This window comes from Coturnix japonica, chromosome 5 (assembly GCF_054131305.1).
Source record: "Coturnix japonica strain WE chromosome 5, WE-NBRP24, whole genome shotgun sequence".
Lineage (NCBI taxonomy): Eukaryota > Metazoa > Chordata > Aves > Galliformes > Phasianidae > Coturnix > Coturnix japonica.
The window spans coordinates 22,970,189-22,990,331 of record NC_140667.1 but is presented as its reverse complement, the minus strand read 5'-3'; the positions used below and the strand labels follow the sequence as shown (position 1 = coordinate 22,990,331).

At 38.9% G+C, this 20,143-nt stretch overlaps 2 protein-coding genes and 1 long non-coding RNA gene across 52 annotated transcripts in view; 2 read left to right on the top strand and 1 right to left on the bottom strand.

The window, feature by feature from the left end:
• The window catches only part of MADD (MAP kinase activating death domain), a 65,255-nt gene extending 59,675 nt beyond the window's left edge, over positions 1-5,580 (top strand). For 48 of the 50 annotated variants that reach the window (XR_014946575.1, XM_015864282.3, XM_032444681.2 and 45 more), the window contains 2 exons: positions 3,288-3,334; positions 4,105-5,580. Coding sequence is in view for 49 of the 50 variants with exons in the window: in XM_015864282.3 (XP_015719768.1) it covers positions 3,288-3,334; positions 4,105-4,212 (155 nt within the window). In the remaining variant the exon portion in view is untranslated. The remainder of the gene's footprint in view (positions 1-3,287; positions 3,335-4,104) is intronic. The other 2 variants (XM_015864287.3, XM_032444679.2) reach the window with 1 other exon arrangement.
• A 234-nt stretch (positions 5,581-5,814) lies between these two features.
• LOC116653455 (uncharacterized) lies at positions 5,815-10,403 on the top strand. The gene is made up of 4 exons (XR_014946584.1): positions 5,815-5,918; positions 7,280-7,332; positions 9,393-9,454; positions 10,288-10,403. It is a non-coding gene; the product is annotated as an uncharacterized LOC116653455 (long non-coding RNA).
• A 546-nt stretch (positions 10,404-10,949) lies between these two features.
• MYBPC3 (myosin binding protein C3) overlaps positions 10,950-20,143 on the bottom strand; it is a 49,014-nt gene continuing 39,820 nt past the window's right edge. The window contains exons 29-35 of the mRNA XM_015864288.3: positions 18,797-18,992; positions 17,986-18,125; positions 17,174-17,333; positions 16,521-16,657; positions 14,482-14,668; positions 13,059-13,101; positions 10,950-12,575 (exon numbers count right to left, since the gene is read on the bottom strand). Coding sequence (XP_015719774.1) covers positions 13,091-13,101; positions 14,482-14,668; positions 16,521-16,657; positions 17,174-17,333; positions 17,986-18,125; positions 18,797-18,992 — 831 coding nt within the window. The 3' untranslated portion in view covers positions 10,950-12,575; positions 13,059-13,090. The remainder of the gene's footprint in view (positions 12,576-13,058; positions 13,102-14,481; positions 14,669-16,520; positions 16,658-17,173; positions 17,334-17,985; positions 18,126-18,796; positions 18,993-20,143) is intronic.

Below are 20,143 nucleotides of genomic sequence, written 5' to 3'. Positions count from 1 at the left end.
CCATGGCTTCAGTTTTCTGAGAAAAATAATGGGATCAGAAATTCTATTTGGGTCGTTTTTTGGAGACTCAAAGTCTCTCAACTCAAAGTGTTTTCTTCATAGTTTATTTCGATTGTGCAAGAACACAAACAGCATTTGGCTTAATTATTCCAATCAGCTTCTGTTAATGATTGTATGGTACCACTTTTTGCCCCTAAATTATAACTGTAAGGAAATGTTTTGTTCTTGTTTTATGGAAAATATTTGTAATCAGGGAAAATCTAGAGCTGTGTTAAGGAACTTCAGGAAATGTAATGTTTGGAAGTAAGAGAAACTAAACTGTGAGTTGGACACTGAAAGAAAAAGCTGAGAAATCATTTATAAAGTAAAAACTACTTTCTTCCCATAGTAGAGGTTACTAACAAGAACCAGTTTAAATGTACCAAATGAGGTGAAATGAGTGACTACCTCATATATGCTCTATTAATTGTTAAAATAGGAGAAGATAAGTGAATCTTTCCTATGAAAGAAAAATGAAACTTGAATTTATAAAGAGTGACTTGACAGTATTCACCATCAAGCTGCACGGAAGTTGCAGAATTATGTTAAACATCTTGAGCCTTGCAATGAGATTCACAGTACAGTGAATGTCTTTAAGTAGTGTGTCCTTTTAGGAAGCTTGAGTGCAGTAGGTGTGTACACTAGTCTGATGAGAAGCAGTTCAGTGCAGGGTTTATTTTATTCCGTCAAGCGTGATTGCTCCAACTGTGGCTATAGCACAGGAAATTAAAGGTCTGTTTGGTAACACCAGGCTTAAATACCAGCATGAAATTTGCAATTGTGATTTCAGAACAGGGTACAAGCAGAAGCTCAGGAATTGTTGCACAAAAGCAGAAATTGAGATTTGGAGTAGGTGAGAAAATGTAAGGCTCTTCCCTCTGGAATTTGAGTTACTGCTGTGTACTTGTGCTTTACTTGTGGCCCCTTCTCCATGGCTGCTATGAAAACCTTCATTCTCCAGCAGGTAAAGTGGTGTCCCTGAACTTGTTCTATGGTAGTACCGTATTTTCATTCACAGAACCAAAGGCTGCAGAATGGTGCTTAATAATTTACTTTCTTCATCCGCTTTGTTTAATAGCATCAGGAATAAGTCTTAATGTTAGAAGACATGTGCTTGTTCTAATCTCTTAATTTGAGCTGTGGGTGGGGTGGTTTTTGTTGTTTTTTTGTTCTCGTTTTTTGTTTGTTTTCTGCATTTTACAGCGGTAGCACTTTGACTTCTGTGGGTATAAATCTAGACCTGCTTTTTTTGTTCTTCCTAACTCAGTCCTCTCGTGAGAATTTTCCCTACTGAAAGGATTGTAGATGAGTGTTATACTTAAAGGAAATTTACTGACTACAAAGTGAGGAGAGCACCTAGGTACTCTCCTGTTCCCTTTCTTCCTATTCTCAGTTATGATACAAGACTTTACACCTTCCATTTCTCCTTGTCTCATGGCACAAGGTTCTTACAGCTTTCCCTTCCTTCTTTTTGAAGAGTAAATGAGCAGTTGTATGTTATCCAGTGGGCAGTAAGACTTACACAACTGTAAAAATCCTACCCTATTTGGCTGTGCAACAGCCTCACTCCCACCTTTCCCCCCTGGTGACATGGAGTTAATTTGGAACATCTGGTGCCAACGGGTAAGGTAGCTTGGATGCACACTTCCCTCTCTTCCCAACACTGGTATTGCTGGAGCAGTGTAGCCTGGGTGTGCAGTTCCCTCATTTTTCAGTTGCTAATGTAACAGAATTGAAATATCAACCAGAAATATGCATTCGTTTTTAAAATCCAATTCTGAACGTTTCAGTATTTTTTTTCCAGGAATGTCAATACTACAACATACCAGAATTGGTGGGCACTGGTTTATTTCTGGAGAATTTTCTCAAACCCAGTCTGCACTGCCTACTTTTGGCTCCTTAGAGCGTGATCTGTCTCCCTCTCCAGTGTTTAGATGCGTCATATCCTAAGTTGAAAAGATAACATCTGCATGGATAGGTTTTGTTGTGGACTTTTCCTAGTTACTCATACTGAATTCATCTGCCTCTTTCTTTTTTTGTCAGTAGTATTATGTGTAATAAAATACTTACCCTTTCCCTATGAACCTGGTATGGTTTGGTCTTGAGCAATTTCTATGCTGCTGCTAAATATTTTTGTTGTTGTGGTACAGAAATTCCATGGCGAATTTCAGCTTTTCTGGAAGGGAAGTATTCAAAGTTGGTCTTGTTATTACACATTTTAAAATTACCATTTATATGTTCTTAGTGTTGGTTTTGTTCTCTCCTGGTGACTTCCCATGGTATCTGTTCACAACAATTTCTGTAGACCAAGTGTGAGGTCATGTGTACGGTTTGGGTGCAGTAGTTACAGATGAGGATGGTTACAGCTTGCTTTGTTGTGCATTCCTCAATGGAAGCAAAAGGCAAATTACCTTTGGCTATCATACATTCTTTGTGTTAGTTTGAGGCAGTGCAAAGGAGCAATGTGATATTTTCTGGATAGTTTTTTATCAGTGCACTAATCCTCTTTCTGTGTAAAATCTTCAGGAAATTAAATCAAGCCTGATATTCTAAGAATACATGAAACTGAAATCTATGTTGTGTTTTAAGACTGTGTTCAAAAGCAAAGGGTATTTTCATTGACAATACCAAGTTAAAAATGGACATGCATGTCCTCAATAGAAGAAAAGAATATTTTTAGAGTTTCTCAAAATCTGGCTGTGAAACAATCTTCCAGCTTAGAAAAATTTTCTCCTTAGTATCCTTTTTGTTTCTTTTTTTTTTCTCCTGCATTTCAGTAGCTTACTACCAGGGTGTCCAGCAGTTCTTAGGAGATTTGCTACTCAGCAAATTCAAACATCTAGAGGGTAATATCTTTGAGAATCAAGTACTTAAAAATTCCTATGGAATTGTTGTTTTATGTTTTATTGTAGTAGTTGTTAAGCACTTTTTGTCATTAGTTTTGCTGCTTCTAGTAGAAAAGTCAGGGTCTCTAAGAACCATCAAATATCTATTACAGTTTTCCAAACATAGGCAACAAAATATTTTTGCCAACCTGAGTAATTCATTATTAGTATTGTCAAGGACATGTAATGTAAATGAAGAGAAGGAAGAGTACCTAGAAGTGAGGGATAGTGAGGAGCCCTGTTCCTGCACCTGCTGTCTGTGTGCACCCCTTTCCTTTCCTATGGGAACGTTGTGCTGTTTCTTCCCCTTTTTCCTCTCGTTTTTTGAACTTTTTGTTTTGTCTCTTGCCCGTCCGGTTTTAGTTCCTGAAACTAAAGAAGTGGTGAGCCACAAGTACAAGACGCCAATGGTGAGTCAACTGTGATGCCTTCTGGTAGTTCTTTAGAGGACATATCTTTACATTTTCATGTGGTGAAGAGAATTGCATTGAGACAGCAGGGTTTGCAGTGCTAACACTGCAGTGAAACACAAGCTGCTCTTTTGTTGTCTCCCCTTAGTTAATACTCCATAAACTTGGTGATTCTTGTTTCTTTGTAACTAGGGGAACTTACAGGTAATGTAGAAATTGTGGTCTCTTTTGTTAAATAGATCAAACCAATCCAGCTGGCTTGTATCTGTATCTTCAGCACAATATGCTATTGAAAGTATTAAACTGAAGACAGTGTGGAACACAATCACTAATTCTCAAAGCAGATGGAAGGGCAAACAGGTTGCTTGCTGAGTTTATGAAAAGCTCCCACCTCCTCATAAAATTGAGCAGTGAGATGCAAGAGAATGAACTAAGATTCCTACTATATAGTTGAGTTATTGCTGTGCTTTTGAATTAAGTTTTGTATAAAATTTTTGAATGCAAACAGCTGATAGTTTTACTTTAAAAATATAAGAAATTATACTATCAAGCAACTAATGCTTTTATTCCAAAGGTTTTTTATTTGTTATGTGGTTCGTCTTCTCTATTTCAGTTAGAAAGTAGTATGGGACACTTCTTCCAGATTTTGTTTGTAGGCAAAGTAGTCATTTCACAAAGAAAGGCATGCAACAAAATACAAAACATGCAGTGGATTTTGTAAAATGCGAAACCATCTGAATTTTGTTATGTCCTTTTCGAACTTCTTATAGGCTCACGAGATCTGCTACTCCGTGCTGTGTCTCTTCTCTTATGTGGCTGCCATTCGTGGGAAAGAGGCAGAAAACAAAAGCAAACCACCTCGTCCAGTTTCCAGTTGATCATGATATTGGAAAATACCTACCCTATGGCACACTGGTGTGCAGTATTTGCATTTTTACTGCAGTTACTGGAGCTCACTTTCTTGTCTTCTATGAGAACTTGGTTATTTATGTATGACCCTGTGAGTCTTTCCCCATAGAAAAATCTAAGACTTCATTGCTCAGTCTCCTTCTGAATTCATCCTTAGTGGAGTTTTTATATGAGCAGTTCATCAGACAGTTTTGAGCATCAGCGTCCAGCCATTCCCTGGAATCCTTTTTTTCTTTTTTCCACCTTAAGATGACTAATATGGCTTAAGTTCAGTTGGTTTTTGTTTCTAGTGGTACTTGTTCCAGACTTATCACTTTACAACTGCAGATTTCTACTTTGCAGTTCTCTTGTGTGCAGTGAAAGCAGTCTGGTTCTGCACGTTGTTTAAATGTAATGTTTTTTACTGTTTTCCTTCTATGTTGTTCACTTTTACCCACCAACATGGAGTTCTCCACACCCTTTTGGTAAAGATGGTCAAGTTAGCTACTATAGTCATAAAATACCACATGTGACAATGGCAGTTGGGTTATTAAATTGGTCTATCTGTGGAGATGGCTGCTTCTGAAGTGGGAAAAAAAGGAAATTTGAAAGCAATGTATCATGAAAACCCCCGACATCCCTTAAGTTGTGTGGATTTTAGATTGGATGGGAGTTTGGATAATGTTTGTGGGCATCCCAGCAGTGTAGCTGATAGCAGTTAATCACAGGGAGCAGAAAATGAAAAAGGAAGTGTAGTAACTTGTAAGCATTAATGACAGAAGCTCTTGTAATGTACCAATGTAATTCTGGATTTGTAACTATACAAGACATTTCTATAGTAACATGCAGAATGTGCTCAGAAGCTCAAAGGATTACTCTGTCTCCAAAATTTTCAGTCTGTTGCTTTTTTTCAGTCTGTACTTTTGTATATCAAGGAATCTCAAAATACTGTGTTAATGTGTAATGAAACTCCCTCAGTTAATACTCTCCATCGCATTCCTTATTTTAAGTAGATTGAATATGAATGTTTTTTTGCATCCTGTTTTTGTTACTGAACTGTACTGCACTTGTCTGGAAAGCTCTCAGGATACCGGGAGGTGAGACTGTCTAGAGAAAAATAATACTTGTGAAATATATGGAAAAATGCTCTTGATGCAAACTGATGTATGTTTTAACATAGGATTCTGTGTAAATGAACCTGGAAATAACCCTGTTCTGGCTTTGTCAGGGGTCTATTATTTTGAATGGAATACACTAGTAATGAGTGAGGAAAATATGTAAATATTATGGTACAACATCTATTTATAGAAACTGTACAGCTGTCTGAATGTGAAAATAAAATGTCATTCAACCAGTGACTTGTTTTCATCCTGTGTTTACCTTTTCTATTCATGCATCTACCTTTGAAGTTAGTCATGCAAAGTGCGACATACACTTACTTGAAAAAATGAAAAAGAGCAAAGTATAAATGGATAATTGCATTTCTTTGCACTGACACAGGGGTTCTGTTCCAAATGTGGTTTCAAAACTGAAGAAATTCTTGAAATGTACAAAGTCTTTCTTATACTTGATGACGTGTACTTGTACTTGGCAGGTGTTCTGATAACTGTGAGAATGTAGCATGGACATCTGATGAGAGACAGGCCACGTTTCTGCTACGAAATACTCAGTGCCATTCTCTAAGGATCAAATACAGGTATGGAGGTCAGATTTTAAGTTTTCTGGGAGAAAAAGTCTTTGAGAACAAGGTAAGGAAAAATCCCTTCCACCTTAGCTTTGTCACTCCGAAGCGCTGAAAGGTATGCAGACTTTTCTTTGGAGGAAGGAAATAATTACAGCAATTTGTGTGTGTTTTCACATGTCCTACTTCTTTTGATCTTTAGGTCAGAATTCCCTAGCAGCAACAAGAACCTTCCAAAACCAACAGGAAGACTAATTAAGAGTAACCAGTAATAATAATAGATAGTGTTAGAATACTTGTATAAGAAAATAGCTGAACCTACCAGTCTTACCACTAGGAGGAGCCTGTGACTGTTGGATGTTGAGGAAATGATTCATTACTTTAAGAAAACCTTTATAAAAGCTTCTTATGCTCTGATTACTAGCTTAAGGTAAACTGCCCTCTTACTTTGCCTTCAGAATAGAAGGGATTGTAAGTTGAAATGTTCTTCTGGGCTTTCAAAAGCTAAATTGCTAGTAGATGTAAATTAAGAATTTAGATTCCAAGTAAGATTCCTACTAATCAAGGTAGGTGTAAGGAAAAATGCGGTTGATTCTAAGCTGTTGTAGGGACCTTTATGTTACGGAAGTACTGAAGATAAAAATACTTCTAGAGTCTTGCTGCTTGTGCCAAACAAGTGCACTGGCTTTCTCACCAAGCATATTGCTAATAAGGAAGCAGTAGCTAATATTGCTGATCAGGAGCAGGAACAAACCAGCCATCTGCCCCAGTGTCAGGCACAGGCTCCTGTACTAACTGAATTGAGAACTAAATAGAAAATAGAAGCTAAGCTTCTCATGTGGAGAGTAATATTTAGATCTTAGTTCCCCTTGATTGTCAAATGGACTGAAGTTAGAAAAAACTGCCTCTAAAATGAGATCCTGCTTCTGTGAGAAAAGTGGGCCTTTGCACCAGTGGTATTTAGGAACTCAAAGTCACTGCTTTTAGATAAGCAAAGGTTTGGTGAGAAACATCATCTCCTAGCTCCTAAAACATGAGGATCAGGAGTAAGAAGCAACACCTTTGTGCAAAGTATCTTGCCAAATGGTGTGAAGCCAAAAGAGCTTTGGCTCTTCCAGAATTCTCGGTTCAGACAGTTATTCTTTTTACAACAGTGCATTTCCAAACAACTGAGTGGTGTTTCTTTGCTTCTGCTACCCGCAGTGGCTTTTTGTACAGCTCTACTTTGTAATGCTGTTTAGGATGTTCAGAGTCAGCAAGAGCTTTGAGCTCCTACAGCTGTTTCCAGCGTGGCTCTTCAATAAAATAGTAGGAAAAAAAAAAAACAAAAAACGCTGATTCTTTAAACAATAGTGATGTGTGACCCTCCTTTCCAGCACTTTGTCTGAAGGCTTAAATCTTCGTGTTGGTGACTGGAGTCTGAGTGCAGGTGAGTACAGCAGAGAACTTCTTTCAGGCAGAAAGAATCATCTGTGCTCGGATGCAATAAGATCTGCTCAACGGTTACACTGAGGTTAGCATAATCATAGCTAATTTTCTTTTTGGGTGTGCTTAGTATAACAGTAATTTCAAAGTTAACGTTCTGTTCACATGTGTACAAAGCATCTGGGACATAGCAGTACTAGCACTGGCTAATTTTGTTTTAAAACATCAGTCCTACAAAGAAAGAACCATACATGTAGCAGCCAAGGGCTAACAGTGCTGGTTCTATTTACAACAGTTACTATAGTGATAAGCATGGTTTAGGAACCTACATAGAAATAGAAATCCCCTTCTCCTGAAATAGCTATACACAAAAAGGAACAAACAGAGGCAGGAAAAACACCAAGTAAAGCTCTATAATCAGTTGTTTCCTTTGAGTAGATGAAAACTCCTGCATTTCCATTCCTTTTCTGTCACTCTTTTTTGTCTTTTTAGTTTCCCTCAGTAACACCATTGAAAATGCCTGTCTTTATTCTCAGCATCCTGGATGGCAAGTGGTGTCTCTCCCTTTTCTTCCAGTTTCCCTGCTTGGATTCCTTAGCGTTTCCCCTCACTTTGTTTCTTGGCCTGGATTTAGCCCACCAGTCTCAGTTCTGCACCTCAGTTTCTCATCAGATGTCTCCTTCCTTTTCCTTTAGCATTATTTGTAGGTTCTCATCTCTCCAACCATCATTGTGTAAATCACTTCTCAACCTCTGCCTGAGCAGCCCGGGCTGCAGTTGTAGCCAATCTCTTGTTCACCTGGCTTCTGCCCAACTTCCAGTCAGTCTTTTTCCTCTCCAGCTCTTAGCAAGCTCTCGTCATCCTCTTTCATCTTCTTTCATCCCTCAGCTTCCTACTTCTTTTGCACTTAAACTATTTCGGGTGGAGTGCTAAAGAGTGCCATTGAGGGAACAGGAAGAATACCCAGTATTAGTTCTGCTGGTCAGAGCTGGCTCCCAGCAGCAGCAGCTCTTCCCTGCAGTCCTTGTTGGAAGCAGTTCAACCCTTTCATCTGACATTAGAAAATTTGTCTAGAACAGGCTCATCACCTAAAACTAGTGTTTAAATTGCGAGCGTTTTTCTGTGCTGGAGGGGAGAGAGGAAAATATAATGCATTCTAAACATGTAGTACTTAGCTTTGCTTACACCAGCGAGGGATTAACAAGTAGAAATGATCAAAATCTACTATACTTGCAAACTTACTGGAGGCTAAATTAGTTTCATCCACATCCTCAGTTCATGTATTTGAGTCCCATAGCCTATTTATAAGCAAACCAGTGAAAACTGTGTGATCTTCATAATTCTTGTTTTACAAACTGTAATGAATATGAACTCAAAGTCAGGTGATTTTCCATAGTGAAGAGGGGGCACACCAGTTATATTTTTCCAAGTTTTATTCCATAATTTTCCTATCCACAGATATTTCGTATGTGTTGAAGTAGGTGTCCTGAAATGCGTTCATTGGATATTTACCTGTGGTTTTAGAGCTGCTTGTTACCAGCACGTCTGCCTGGCACAAATAGCAGATGCTTTTGTTCCATATCAGGACCTCACGAATGAAGCTATTCTTATCTGTTTGAAAAACTTTCACCAGTTCAACCTGTCCTAGGATGCATTGCTTATGCAGAATGCTGTATGGGCCCTCTCAAAGACAGATGAAGGATATCTTGGTGACAGCTTTTGTTGCCCTAATATAGAGGTCTGTGGCTGGGAGGCACTTGAAAGGTATCAGTGGGTTATTTTTAATCTCTGCAGACTGTTCTTAATAAAAAATCATTTGTAAGGAGACAGGAATGGCTTTATTTCTAACCATGCTCTGGGACACCACAGTGCTAAACTGCTTTCCTAAACACATACAAGGACTTTAAATTGAATACATTCCGTGATAAAGGCAACATAAATGACTTGTGTACCTTCCCAAAACACTTTTTCCTTTATCTATCTTGAGTGACCACTGAACGATTGAGTTAAGGAGGAATTGCCATTGATTTGTTATTTTCTTCCATTTGTATCCGTTCTACTCAGTGGCAGATCTCTCACAGGATGGCTTGCACAAGAGCACTTCCTTAAAGGAACGGTTCCTGAAGGTGAGATATACAGAGGCTCTCTTCTATACCTCCCTTAACCTGCATAGAAAAGCTTTGTTACAATAACGTGGGAACCTCCTGAGCCCTCGCTGTAATCTTCAGTGAGTCAATTCCATTTTTATATATTGTTAGAAGTAATAAGCTTTGACAAACAAACCGCACTGCAAAGGGAAAATTCGAAGCTCGAGTTGCGTCCGAGCAGCGGTTTGTAGCAGGAGCACGCGGTGCACGCTCGTGCTTTTTGCACGTGTAACCCCACGCTGCCTGCTGCTGCAAAGCAACTGCGGGCCGATATTCCGCTGCACGAGGCGGCCGGCAGGAGCGCCCCGACGGCTGAGGTGATGCTCCGAAGGTCCCGGGTCTGCCCCGTTGTCCCTACACTACCTATAAGTCAGGTGCTGGCATTGAAGGAGGACGGGTAAATAAATAAATAAAGCATACGCATCCCCTCCGTGAAGCGAAGCCTGCGAATGACCTGAAGAGGAGCTCTGTTTTGTACCTTTAACGTGCGATTCGGGTAGCGCTTTGTAACGCCAGATAATTAGTAATACGTAATTAGTAAGACAGTCGTTGGTGTTTGCATACAAGAGCCGGTCCTTTGTCCCTGAGGAGTTCACTGCGTTTTAGCATTGCACCTGAAGGAGAGATTGCTTGCTAGGTGTGCTACACTTTGGCTTTTGATTCTTTCCTTTTTCCTCCTGGATTTCATACTCCAATTCTTTCTTCATCTTTTTTTCTTTCGTTGCATTATTTTTTTAGTGTTGCTCTTCTGTTGTGTTTACAAAGTGTTGTTCAGCCGTTAACTCGTTTTGCTTTTATTTTTTCTCTTGCAGAGTAACAGTCAAGATTTGCACTGATGCAAACTCATGAAGTAACTAAAAAAATAAGGAATACCGGTAAGGTTTGCTTTCCTTCCACAGCTCAGTTTTGTGACTTCTTTATGAGGACAGTTAAGCAAAGCTTCCCTTTGCTAGGATCAAACAGATCCTTATCAGTTTTAAATGCAACACTTAGCAGCAGTTAGTGGATTTATCTTATTAACTTGTCTGGCCCCTGTTAATAATGTTTTCACGACTGATCTTACATTGCATATTTGCAAAAAAAAAAAAAAAAAAAAAAAAGAGAAAGAAAAAGAGAAAAAAAGAAAAGAAAAGAAAATAATGTTAGTACTACTAGTAGTTCTTAGCAACTGCAGCATACAAATACTTGCCACAACATTTAGAAACCATGAACCTGTGTCATTTTGTAGCAGGGGAGGTCCCACATGGGATCATTAGTCATGTAGGTTTTCAGGTGTGTTGGGGGAAATCTGAGATGCTAAACTCTTCCAATTCAGTCTCTGCTTTTCCACAGCTGTTGTCCCACAGGTGCTGGGTTGGTTCTGTAAATCCACTTTACATTCTAGTAGTAGGCAATAAAATGATTAGTGACTTCTATGCCTTACTTCTAGAATAATAGTGTTGCTCTGAAGAATAAAGAACAAAACAGTGTAAACTTCTTTGCATTTTTTCATTACTTTTATTTATTTGTAGAGTGACAGTGTATTGCACTGTTGCAATATTGCAGTGTATTTGCAGTGCTTTGCAGACAAATGTAGACACTGGTGTTCAAAATCTGTCCTTATTCTGACACTGTAATAAAATAACCAAAGTACACATCTCATTACATAAGTGTTTTAATTGTGAAGATACAATTGCTTGTTTAGTGCAACTAACGTGCTGTGTCAGACACGCTTTACCTTCTCAACTGACACGTTGGAGGTAGGGAATAGTGTTACTTTAGCTCTTTCTGTTGATCCTTCCAAAGCTGTTTCCTGGATTCATTTCATCTTCCTGCTTTCTCTGCCATCATGATTTCATGAGAAAAAAATACTTTTCCAGCCAGAAACTAATGCAGGTCCAAAAATCCCCAACCCACAGATCCTATTCAAGCTGATAGGTGAGAAACAAAAAATGCTACAATTTCTCTTGATCAGACGTAATTATCTGCAATAATACACATAGCATTCATAGACTTTTTAAAGCCTCCAATGATATATGATGACAGTAAATTTAATGCATCTATTACAAGCTTTTTGTTTTGTTTTTAATGCACAAGAAGTATTTCTTTGCATCTTTTATTGTTTCATTTGATGTACAACCTTTTCTCTGTAGGTGAGTGTGATATCTGTGGTTGGATGCAGAAACATCCAGTCACTGAAGGTCTATGTGGGTGTCTTTTCAAAAACTAGAAAAACATTAGTGAGCAATTATCAAATAAACCACTTCCTGTATAAAAAGGAGCAGTACCTGAATCCATGGATTCTCATACGGTGTGTTTCAGACATGCTTCTATAAATATATGCTCAAAGCATGGAAGTGGGTATTTCAAGCCTTGACAGTAAAAGCAGAAGGGCTGGAAGTTACTTTCTACTGTGCAGAGATCAATATAAGGAAAGGTGATTCAATATTAGAAATAATTTGTTTGTATGAGAGCTGCTCCAAAAGCAATGCCTCCTATTTTGCGATGTCAGCCCGTGACGTCAGGGGTGGATGTTGGTGGTATGGCAGTAGAGGCTGAGCCTTCCCACCAATATCCCATTACATTTTGTTGCCGTGTGATGGATGGCAGCAGAGGGGCAGGCTGACAAAATGGTGTCTGCCATGAAAGTGCATATGAGGCAAAGGTGTGCAATTGAATTCCTCCATGCAGAGATAATGGCACCTGTTGTTACTCATCACCGCTTGCTGAACGTTTATGGAGACCAGACAGTGGATGTGAGCACAGTGAGGCAGCAGGTGGTGTGTTCCAGCAGTGGCAACGGTGACAGTTTGTCACCTCTTCTGATGTGGACTGTTATGAGCGCAGCATACAGGCTTCTGTTTATTGCTGGTGAAAATGCTGAGCTAATGGTGGTGACTGTGTTGAAAAGAAGTGTTTTGTAGCCGAGATTTTGTTCTATCAGATAGTATTATTGTGCTCTCATATTTGTTGTAGTTTCCCTTAAAATAAACAGGAGGCATTACTTTTGGAGCACCCTACACATTAAATGACTTTTAACATGTGCAGAAATATTAAGTGCAAGCAAAATTATCCTTCCTTAATTTCTTCATTTTTCATCTCTTCAAATTCCATTCCAAGGCTGAGACAGAAAACAGGGAGAAGGATTTAGCGTCAAATACATCCATGTCATTTCTGAAATGTCTACAGTATGTGTTACATTTCTAGATGCAGCCTAAGATTAACCACGTCTGGTTAAAGCAATGCACACACATTACTGATGATAGTTTTCTTCATGTTAATAAGCAGCAAATGGTCTCATAGAGGAGATGCTTGTAATGAGTTAAGGAAGAGAATCAACGAAGTGCTCTGTTAGTTTTATGGGCTTGTACACTGCCCACAGTGTAGTGAAGGTTGGGACCTGGGAAATATTGACTTAAAATACCCAGACAAACTGTCTTGCAAGAGTGTGATCACATGGTAATTACAAATGGAAATCAGAACATGCACGTGACCCCAGATTATGAAAATTCCATTAGGCCTAACAAAAATAAACACTGTTTAATCTTATAGATAACCAAGCAGCCATTGTTCCTTTATCCAGCTGAATTATTTGGATTCATACCTTGATGCGTGAATGAATGGAGATTCAGAGTCTTACTGAGGTACTGGAAGATGGGGGGGGGGGGGGGGGGGGGGGGGGGGGTGAAAAAAAGAGAAGAAAGGTGTTATTAGGAAGCTAATTTTAAAATAAAACCATGGTGTGCTACCTGTTGCTGAAACATAAATATGGAATCTCTGTCCTAGTAGTTTTTATTTGTGGTTGTCCTAAGGAGATGTTAATGTTCCTAAAGCAGAATTGGAAAGATGATGAAAATAAGTTCTGAGCCATTTTGGCAATGTGCACTGTGGCACTGAACAGAAGTACGTGAGGTTACTGTTGAACTGAATGTAGCGTATGTGTCTTATTAACGGGCCACGCACATCAGCTGAAGTTCTCAGAGCTCTCAGACTGAGTTCAGCAGATTTGCCTTGCCAACTTCCAAGACTCGTGTGAGCATCTCAGACCCCACACTGCAGGGTGTGCTGGGCTCACATCCCTGACTGCACCCTAAGTGAAATACTAAGTGGTGTAGAAATATCTTTAGGCTTTCTGTGCTGAAGACAGATCTCCACCAGTGTCTGTTAATAGAGGTCGCTTTGCCAACTCACTCTGATGAGCATTTAGAGCGATGCTATATGGGTTCATACTGTCAAATATGAAGTTGATGTTCCTTACTGTGGTGCTAAACAAATTTTCAATGTCTACCTGGAAACTGTTTGCAATGTAGCATATGTTACCTCTTACGTATATCTAACAGCTCATAACTTTGGAGTCATAGTGTGGAAATTCAAACTTCCATTGCAGAGTATGGCTCACCAGATTAGAACAATTACACAACACAGTGTTCCTTGATAGACCTCCATTCCTGTGCTGTCTCCTTTAGGAACACCAGCTCAGAAATGTGTTATCTATGTTAAGCCCAGTATTGCCTAGCAAGTAATTTAATTATATTTTAACAGTTTAGCCTGAAAAACACCATCTTGCTTTTGTGCATAATTAACAAATGTAGATTAATTCAGATGATGTTAGACAATTGTAGTGGAAATGCTAGGTCAGGGCCTGAAGCAGTGATTGAGCACCTGGTGGGAGGCAGGACCAACCCGGGGTGCTCAGGTGCATGTAATTCTCCTGAGTGACTGGAAGGGCTGGAGCCAGGACCCACCCCTTCCCAGACCTTATTTCAGTGTTGGCAGCAGAGGTGAGGGAGTTTTGCTGGAGATCCCTGTGTACCTGAGGCCTTCTAAAGGTAGGCAGATTCTTTCCTTTGTTTCTGTGTCCAAGACTGACTTTTTTGAGCATATCCTTACTTGCTGCAGTCTAGGACTTTGCTACTATGCTGTTGTTGCTGCAGTTTCCATCATGTTATGGTGTTACAATAATGGTTTGTTTGTTTTTAAAGTACAGTTATTGTTGTGTTTTTTCCCTGCAAAGTTAATCTCGTTACCTCTGACATCCAGTCTGCACTCTATTTCGGCTTCACCACACTCGTTAACAGCTTTGCAGGTGTAAAAGCCTCCATCAAATGGACTGGGTTTCCGAATCTCCAAGGTCAGCACACCCTGTTTACTGAACATGCGGTATTTGGCATCCCCAGAGAGATCCACTTTGTTTTTGTACCAGAATATCTTTGGCTGAGGGACACAAAAGAAGAATTTTAAGAAAGGTGGTAGAAAATGAAACTTACTGCTGGTCTAACGATGTTAGTTTAGCCATTAAAAGTGTATGCGTTGTGAGGGCTGTCCAGTGCTCAGCAACATTAATTGTTTTTCAAGAAGCCCCTGCTTGTTCCAAGTACAAACTCGTGAAGCTAATAAGCCAAGTGTTAAGAATTTTCTTTAGCTCTCAACATGTAGAATGCATAGCTCTGTATCACAAGTTAATGTAACTTAAACCCTGCACTGGCTACAAATCCATTCCTTCAGGGATTATTTCACTGAGCATATCAGTGTATTTTCAGTGCTTCAGGTACCTTACAAAAAGTGAATAAAACCACAGAGATTATGAGTGGAATTATCGAATGTGGCCCATATGGGAAAGGGCCACTTGTTTAAAACTGGGAAAGGATTTTCCAAACCACTTGGCTCATCTTTAGCAATTTTAGTGTTCAAAATCAAGTTCCTGCTCAGCTGGTTGGTTTGGTAGCAATTGGAGTCGTTGTGTTTTGCTTCCAGTGTCTTTTACTTTTGTAAATGAAATTTTTAAAATGAAAAACATATGTAGGGGTCAAACTGTTCTTGTTTATTTCTCCACTGTGTGTACAAGTGAGCTTGATATAGACTTTAAAGTACTTTAATAACCTGTGGTTTTTCAGAGTGGCAGCTCTTGCATTGACATCAGCTACTCTGAAAAATCCCTGTTGGTGAGTTTCGCTTTAGGTATAGAGCTTTTCATTATGGTTAATTTGGGCAATGTGAGTTCAGAAATGTATCTGTAAAAGCTGCTTCAAGAGTATGAGTGCTGAAGGAGGAAGGCTCTATCTTTTGGGCTAATGTGGAAGGAAGGCTCTAAAGCCTTGGTCTGCTGTATTGAGCAGCTGTAAGATAGGAAGTGTTAAAATGTTACATAATGAAGTGATACAGAAAGTCAAAAGGGTCAGATCGCTGGGAGGGCACATCAGTGCTAGCACTGTAATTACATCATGGATGTAGCCTGAGGCAGCTGCAGGGAAATGGATTTTGTCTGTCTGCCCTTGCTCTCATTTCTTCTGTGCTGTTTTTGTCGTTTTGCAGCTGTTTATGTGACTGTGCTTCCTGAGTTAATTTAAACTAGCAGCGATCTTATGTGTTTTGCTTCATAGCTATCAAATCCTTGCTCTGGCCTGAGAGATGGAGAAGAGGTGTAAATTAGCAGCCAGAAGGGGGAAGGAAAGGGGTACTGCTTTCTTATTTATTTAGTTTTTTGTTATTTAAATTTCTGAGAAGATTACATCATAATGTGGTAAATTCCTTCACTGCAGTCAAAAAGTCTGTTTCCCTTTTTTGACAAACCTTAATTTAACTCCTGGCTGATACAGTTTTTACTTTTTGTTCCTGACTCAAACAAAAAACATTGTTTTGTTCTCTCTTCAGAGACTTCAACAAATAAATTTAGAGTGAGAAAGTATTGTCATGAGATTTAAAACAAAAGCAAAACCTTCCAAATTGCAAGGTTAGCATAAAGCTGCGAACCATTCTCTTCCCTCTCCTCTGTCTCCCTTGCTGCATTGCCTACCTACTTGTTTGCCCCATTCTACCTGTGCTGTGCTTGCTTGTTTACTGTGTTTGGTGAACTGGGTGAGGCGTAACAACTGCAAAATGACTCAAGAAGTCAAAAAGATACTCCTGTACATCTGGTTCTGTGTACAGCCATTAACTCTATGGGGTGATAATTCAGGGACATGTACTTTTCCTTAATATAGTTACTTTAGTTATACTGAACTGGCATGAATTCCAAAGCAGCATCTTGTCTTGTGTCTGCATCAATGATACTTGATATATTTTGTACCTTGGGGATTCCTCTCACGGCACAGCTGAGTGTAGTGTTGTATCCTGCAATCACAGACCGGTTTACTAAAGGGTGGGTGAATTTGGGAGGTTCGGAGAAGTCGTGTTCTTTGTAACTAGGTGGCTTGTAAGTGGTGCCTGCAATTCAAAGAAACAAAATAGTAATAACTGATTTCAATTCTGATGAGTTGCATACAACCTAACTGCCACATTATTTTACCTGTGTGACATTGATGACACTGACAGTAATGATGCAGCAAGTTTTAACATTGAGTTTGATTGAAAGCACAATGCTTTAGTTGAAAGATTCTCCCAGTGATTGAATTCCTGCTTATGTTAAAAATGTGATAACCGTGTCTGTAGTCTTCATCACATAAATCTTTACTTTTTAACCCTGGAATCTAAGTGTAACCCCACAGTTGTATTATTTTCAGGAAAAGTGTCTGATCAAGTATTTTTTGCAAAATTATTCAGTTTGTACAGAAGTCTGCCTAGATAAAGGCTGCTGATGCTAAAATGCCTTGTAGGTGCTAGTTACTAATTAATGAAAATACCTCAGATGGTGCATCTAAGTAGTATTACGCTTTTCATTTACAACTGTATTTCTGGTACTTAGAAGCTTTTGTTATGTTTGTTTTTAATAGAAAATGTTACCTGTTTTTTGGATATAGGCAGGATTTTTGGTAGTTGCAGCAGTTTCGCTCAATCCACACAAATTTTCACTGAAGACTCGGAAGAAATATTCATTTCCCATAATCAGGTCTGACACTACGCAGTTTGTACGGCGGTAGTGGTCATAAACAGTGTACCATTCCTGCAACAAAACTGCACTGTTTAGAGAGATACCTGTAAGATGTCAGATGTTATATGGAGAGATTGTTTTTTGCTACAAGGAAAGGACTGAATGTTAATGAATGTTGATGTTCTTGTGAAGATCAGCTGATCTGATCCTTCTATTTTCTGGCTGGTGTGGTTGTATGAATATTTTCACTTTGGGAAAAACAATAACACAACAAGAAAAAAAATCTTTACGTTTTAACCCTACTTCTATTTGGGAGCCTGGTGAGAATGCATCAACTTGATGGGGCCTTCCCTGAGAGGGGCATTTTCCAGTTTGCCTAACAAAACTGCTTGTCCCAGTACATTCCTTAAGATGCCTAGCCCTGAGTTCCTCCCTCCCCTTCAGATTATCTCTGTATTTGTTAAAAATGTGATTCAAAACACCCTCACAGCTTCAGTTACCACCAGAAATGGGGCAGGCTGTGTATGCTTCTCTTTTCCACTTAGTGTTTTGGCTCCTTTTAGATTATATTCTTAAATGTTCATCTGCCTTTGGCATACCATAGGACACCCTGGACACACGATTGAGGGTCATTAGTTTAGCTGTTTTCAATAAGTGTCTGTGTTCCTAAGTAAGAAGGTGTTAGAGCTCCTTAGCAATGCAAGGACTTAATGCAGCTTCTTACCATTGTCTTTTTGTCAGCTTTCTGGACTGTGTAGCCCAAGATCTGTGCATTACCATCATCTTGGGGAGGTGTCCACTCCAGGGCAGCATTAAATCCCCAAACATCTGCCAGTTTTATACTCTGAGGAGGGCCGGGTTTATCTGCAGAGGAGACATAAAAAAAAACACCTTAGCTTCTGCTTCAGGAGCTGAAAGTGTTGTCATTTCCTCCCATGCAGGGTAAAAATAGAGCTTGATAGCAATCTGTAATTGTTCCACAGCAGTACACTCCATTTATGTGAAGTTGAAACCATAAACAGGAAAGTTGGGAAGTTTTCAAATGCCCTCTTTAACTTTCCTGGGATGCCTGGAGCCTACTGAAATGTATAGGCAACACAGTAGATATTGGCAAGGTAAACTCTTCCTTAAAGTTGAACAGCAATTTTATGACGAGTGTGATTTCTCTCTTTGCTACAGTTTTATTATGCACTTTACAACCTTATTCAGGTACAGTGAGAGTAAAAATAAGAAATAACCTGTGTTCCTGTTCACTAAGGAAGGCCAATCATTTGAGACTGTCTGGGCAAGGAAGAGGTTCTAGCCAAGTAGGGTGAGGTGGTGCCAACAAGGACAAATATCTAGTCCTGCACTGAGACTATCTGTCCAGCTGTTAGGAGTGTCAAGCAGATAAGACTGCTAGAGTTGTCTAATATCAATAAATGATGTAAGATGTTCTGAGGAAAATACATTAAAATACTTTTTGCTCAGCTTATCAATGACTATCTGTGCCTTTTTGACTACATTGCTTTTTTGTGATGTTGACGGGTTCTTACCTATGATTTGAATTGTTATTGCAACTGAATCTGTCATATTTTCAATTTGAAGAGTGACTTCATACGCTCCTGAGTGATGAAGTTCTGCCTTTCTAATGAAAAGGATTGTGTCCGTGTTGCTGTTTCGAATTCCCACATCTTTGGAGTCGAGAGCTTGACCATCTTTTGTCCAGCTTATTTTGGGTCTAGGTTTACCCTAAAGAGAAAAAGTAAATTTTTTTTTTTTTTAGACTGTTGTAGGTTTTTATTTTCACTTTTAGTAGAGTTTCCATACAAGTAAAAAGATTTTTAAGGTTTTGTTTGCTAAAGTGTCTGATATGTCAAGACAAATACTTGGCTCGTTTTTCTGACTGATTGAGTACAAGATTGAGTACTTCTTCTTTGATGTAATAAGTTGAGCACAGAATCTGGTCCTAAATATCTTGGTAAAAATGATTACAAGAAATTGTAACATTGTAAGGTATCCCTTTTCATTGGCTGACTGGGAGAGGTATCTCAATTATAAATTAAGCTTTGCAACTGCTGCTATTCTGGTGTGGTTGATCAGCTACTTGCGTTATAGGTTTTTTTGAGTGGTAACCAAAGATTACAAGCATTCACAGTGTTGGTTTTCATGTAGTCTTGTATTTATAGGCTGTGAAAACCATAAACAGATAGAAAACGCATTTCTAATACCTATCTCAGAGGGTTATATTTCTGTTATGTGTTATAGGTAATCTGAGACAACAGTGATAAAGGAGATAAATAGCACACCAGAGTTGCTTCAGAGGAAGTCTGCTGATAGTGAAGAATAAATTTAAGTGCTTTTTCATGTTTGTATTCACATATAAATGATTCACAAGGAGTCATAATGTGAGTCGTACACACTAGTAATGTGTAATACCCCTTCAATCATTTGCCCACGTAGATGAGTTTTGTGTAAGAATATGCTGACTCCTCTCTTTTCAGCAGAAATTCCACCTGCCTGATGCTTAAGTAGGGCATAGGTTAGTAGTAATATTGCACGTTTATTTGTTTTTTTTCTTATCTACATTCTTATCTAAAGTTTGTGTAGAACTGGGAATAGAATTTAGCTCAGGATACCATGGCAATGTATTTGATACAAATACAGTGTTAAGTGAGTAAGAAGTGGCCACAGAAGTCAGGTAGTTTTGACAGAGTTGTGAAAAAATTGTAATAGAAAATACTGGCTTATGCTTTGTCTGGGTACTGTCCTGTTCTGTGTTCCGTCATTCATGGTCTTATAACTTAAGCTCTTTGTAATTTGAAGGTTGTAACTATCTATTTAGTTTTTTTTTTCCTCACTAAACAACGTTCAATGAAAAGGACTTTTAAAAAATAGAAATA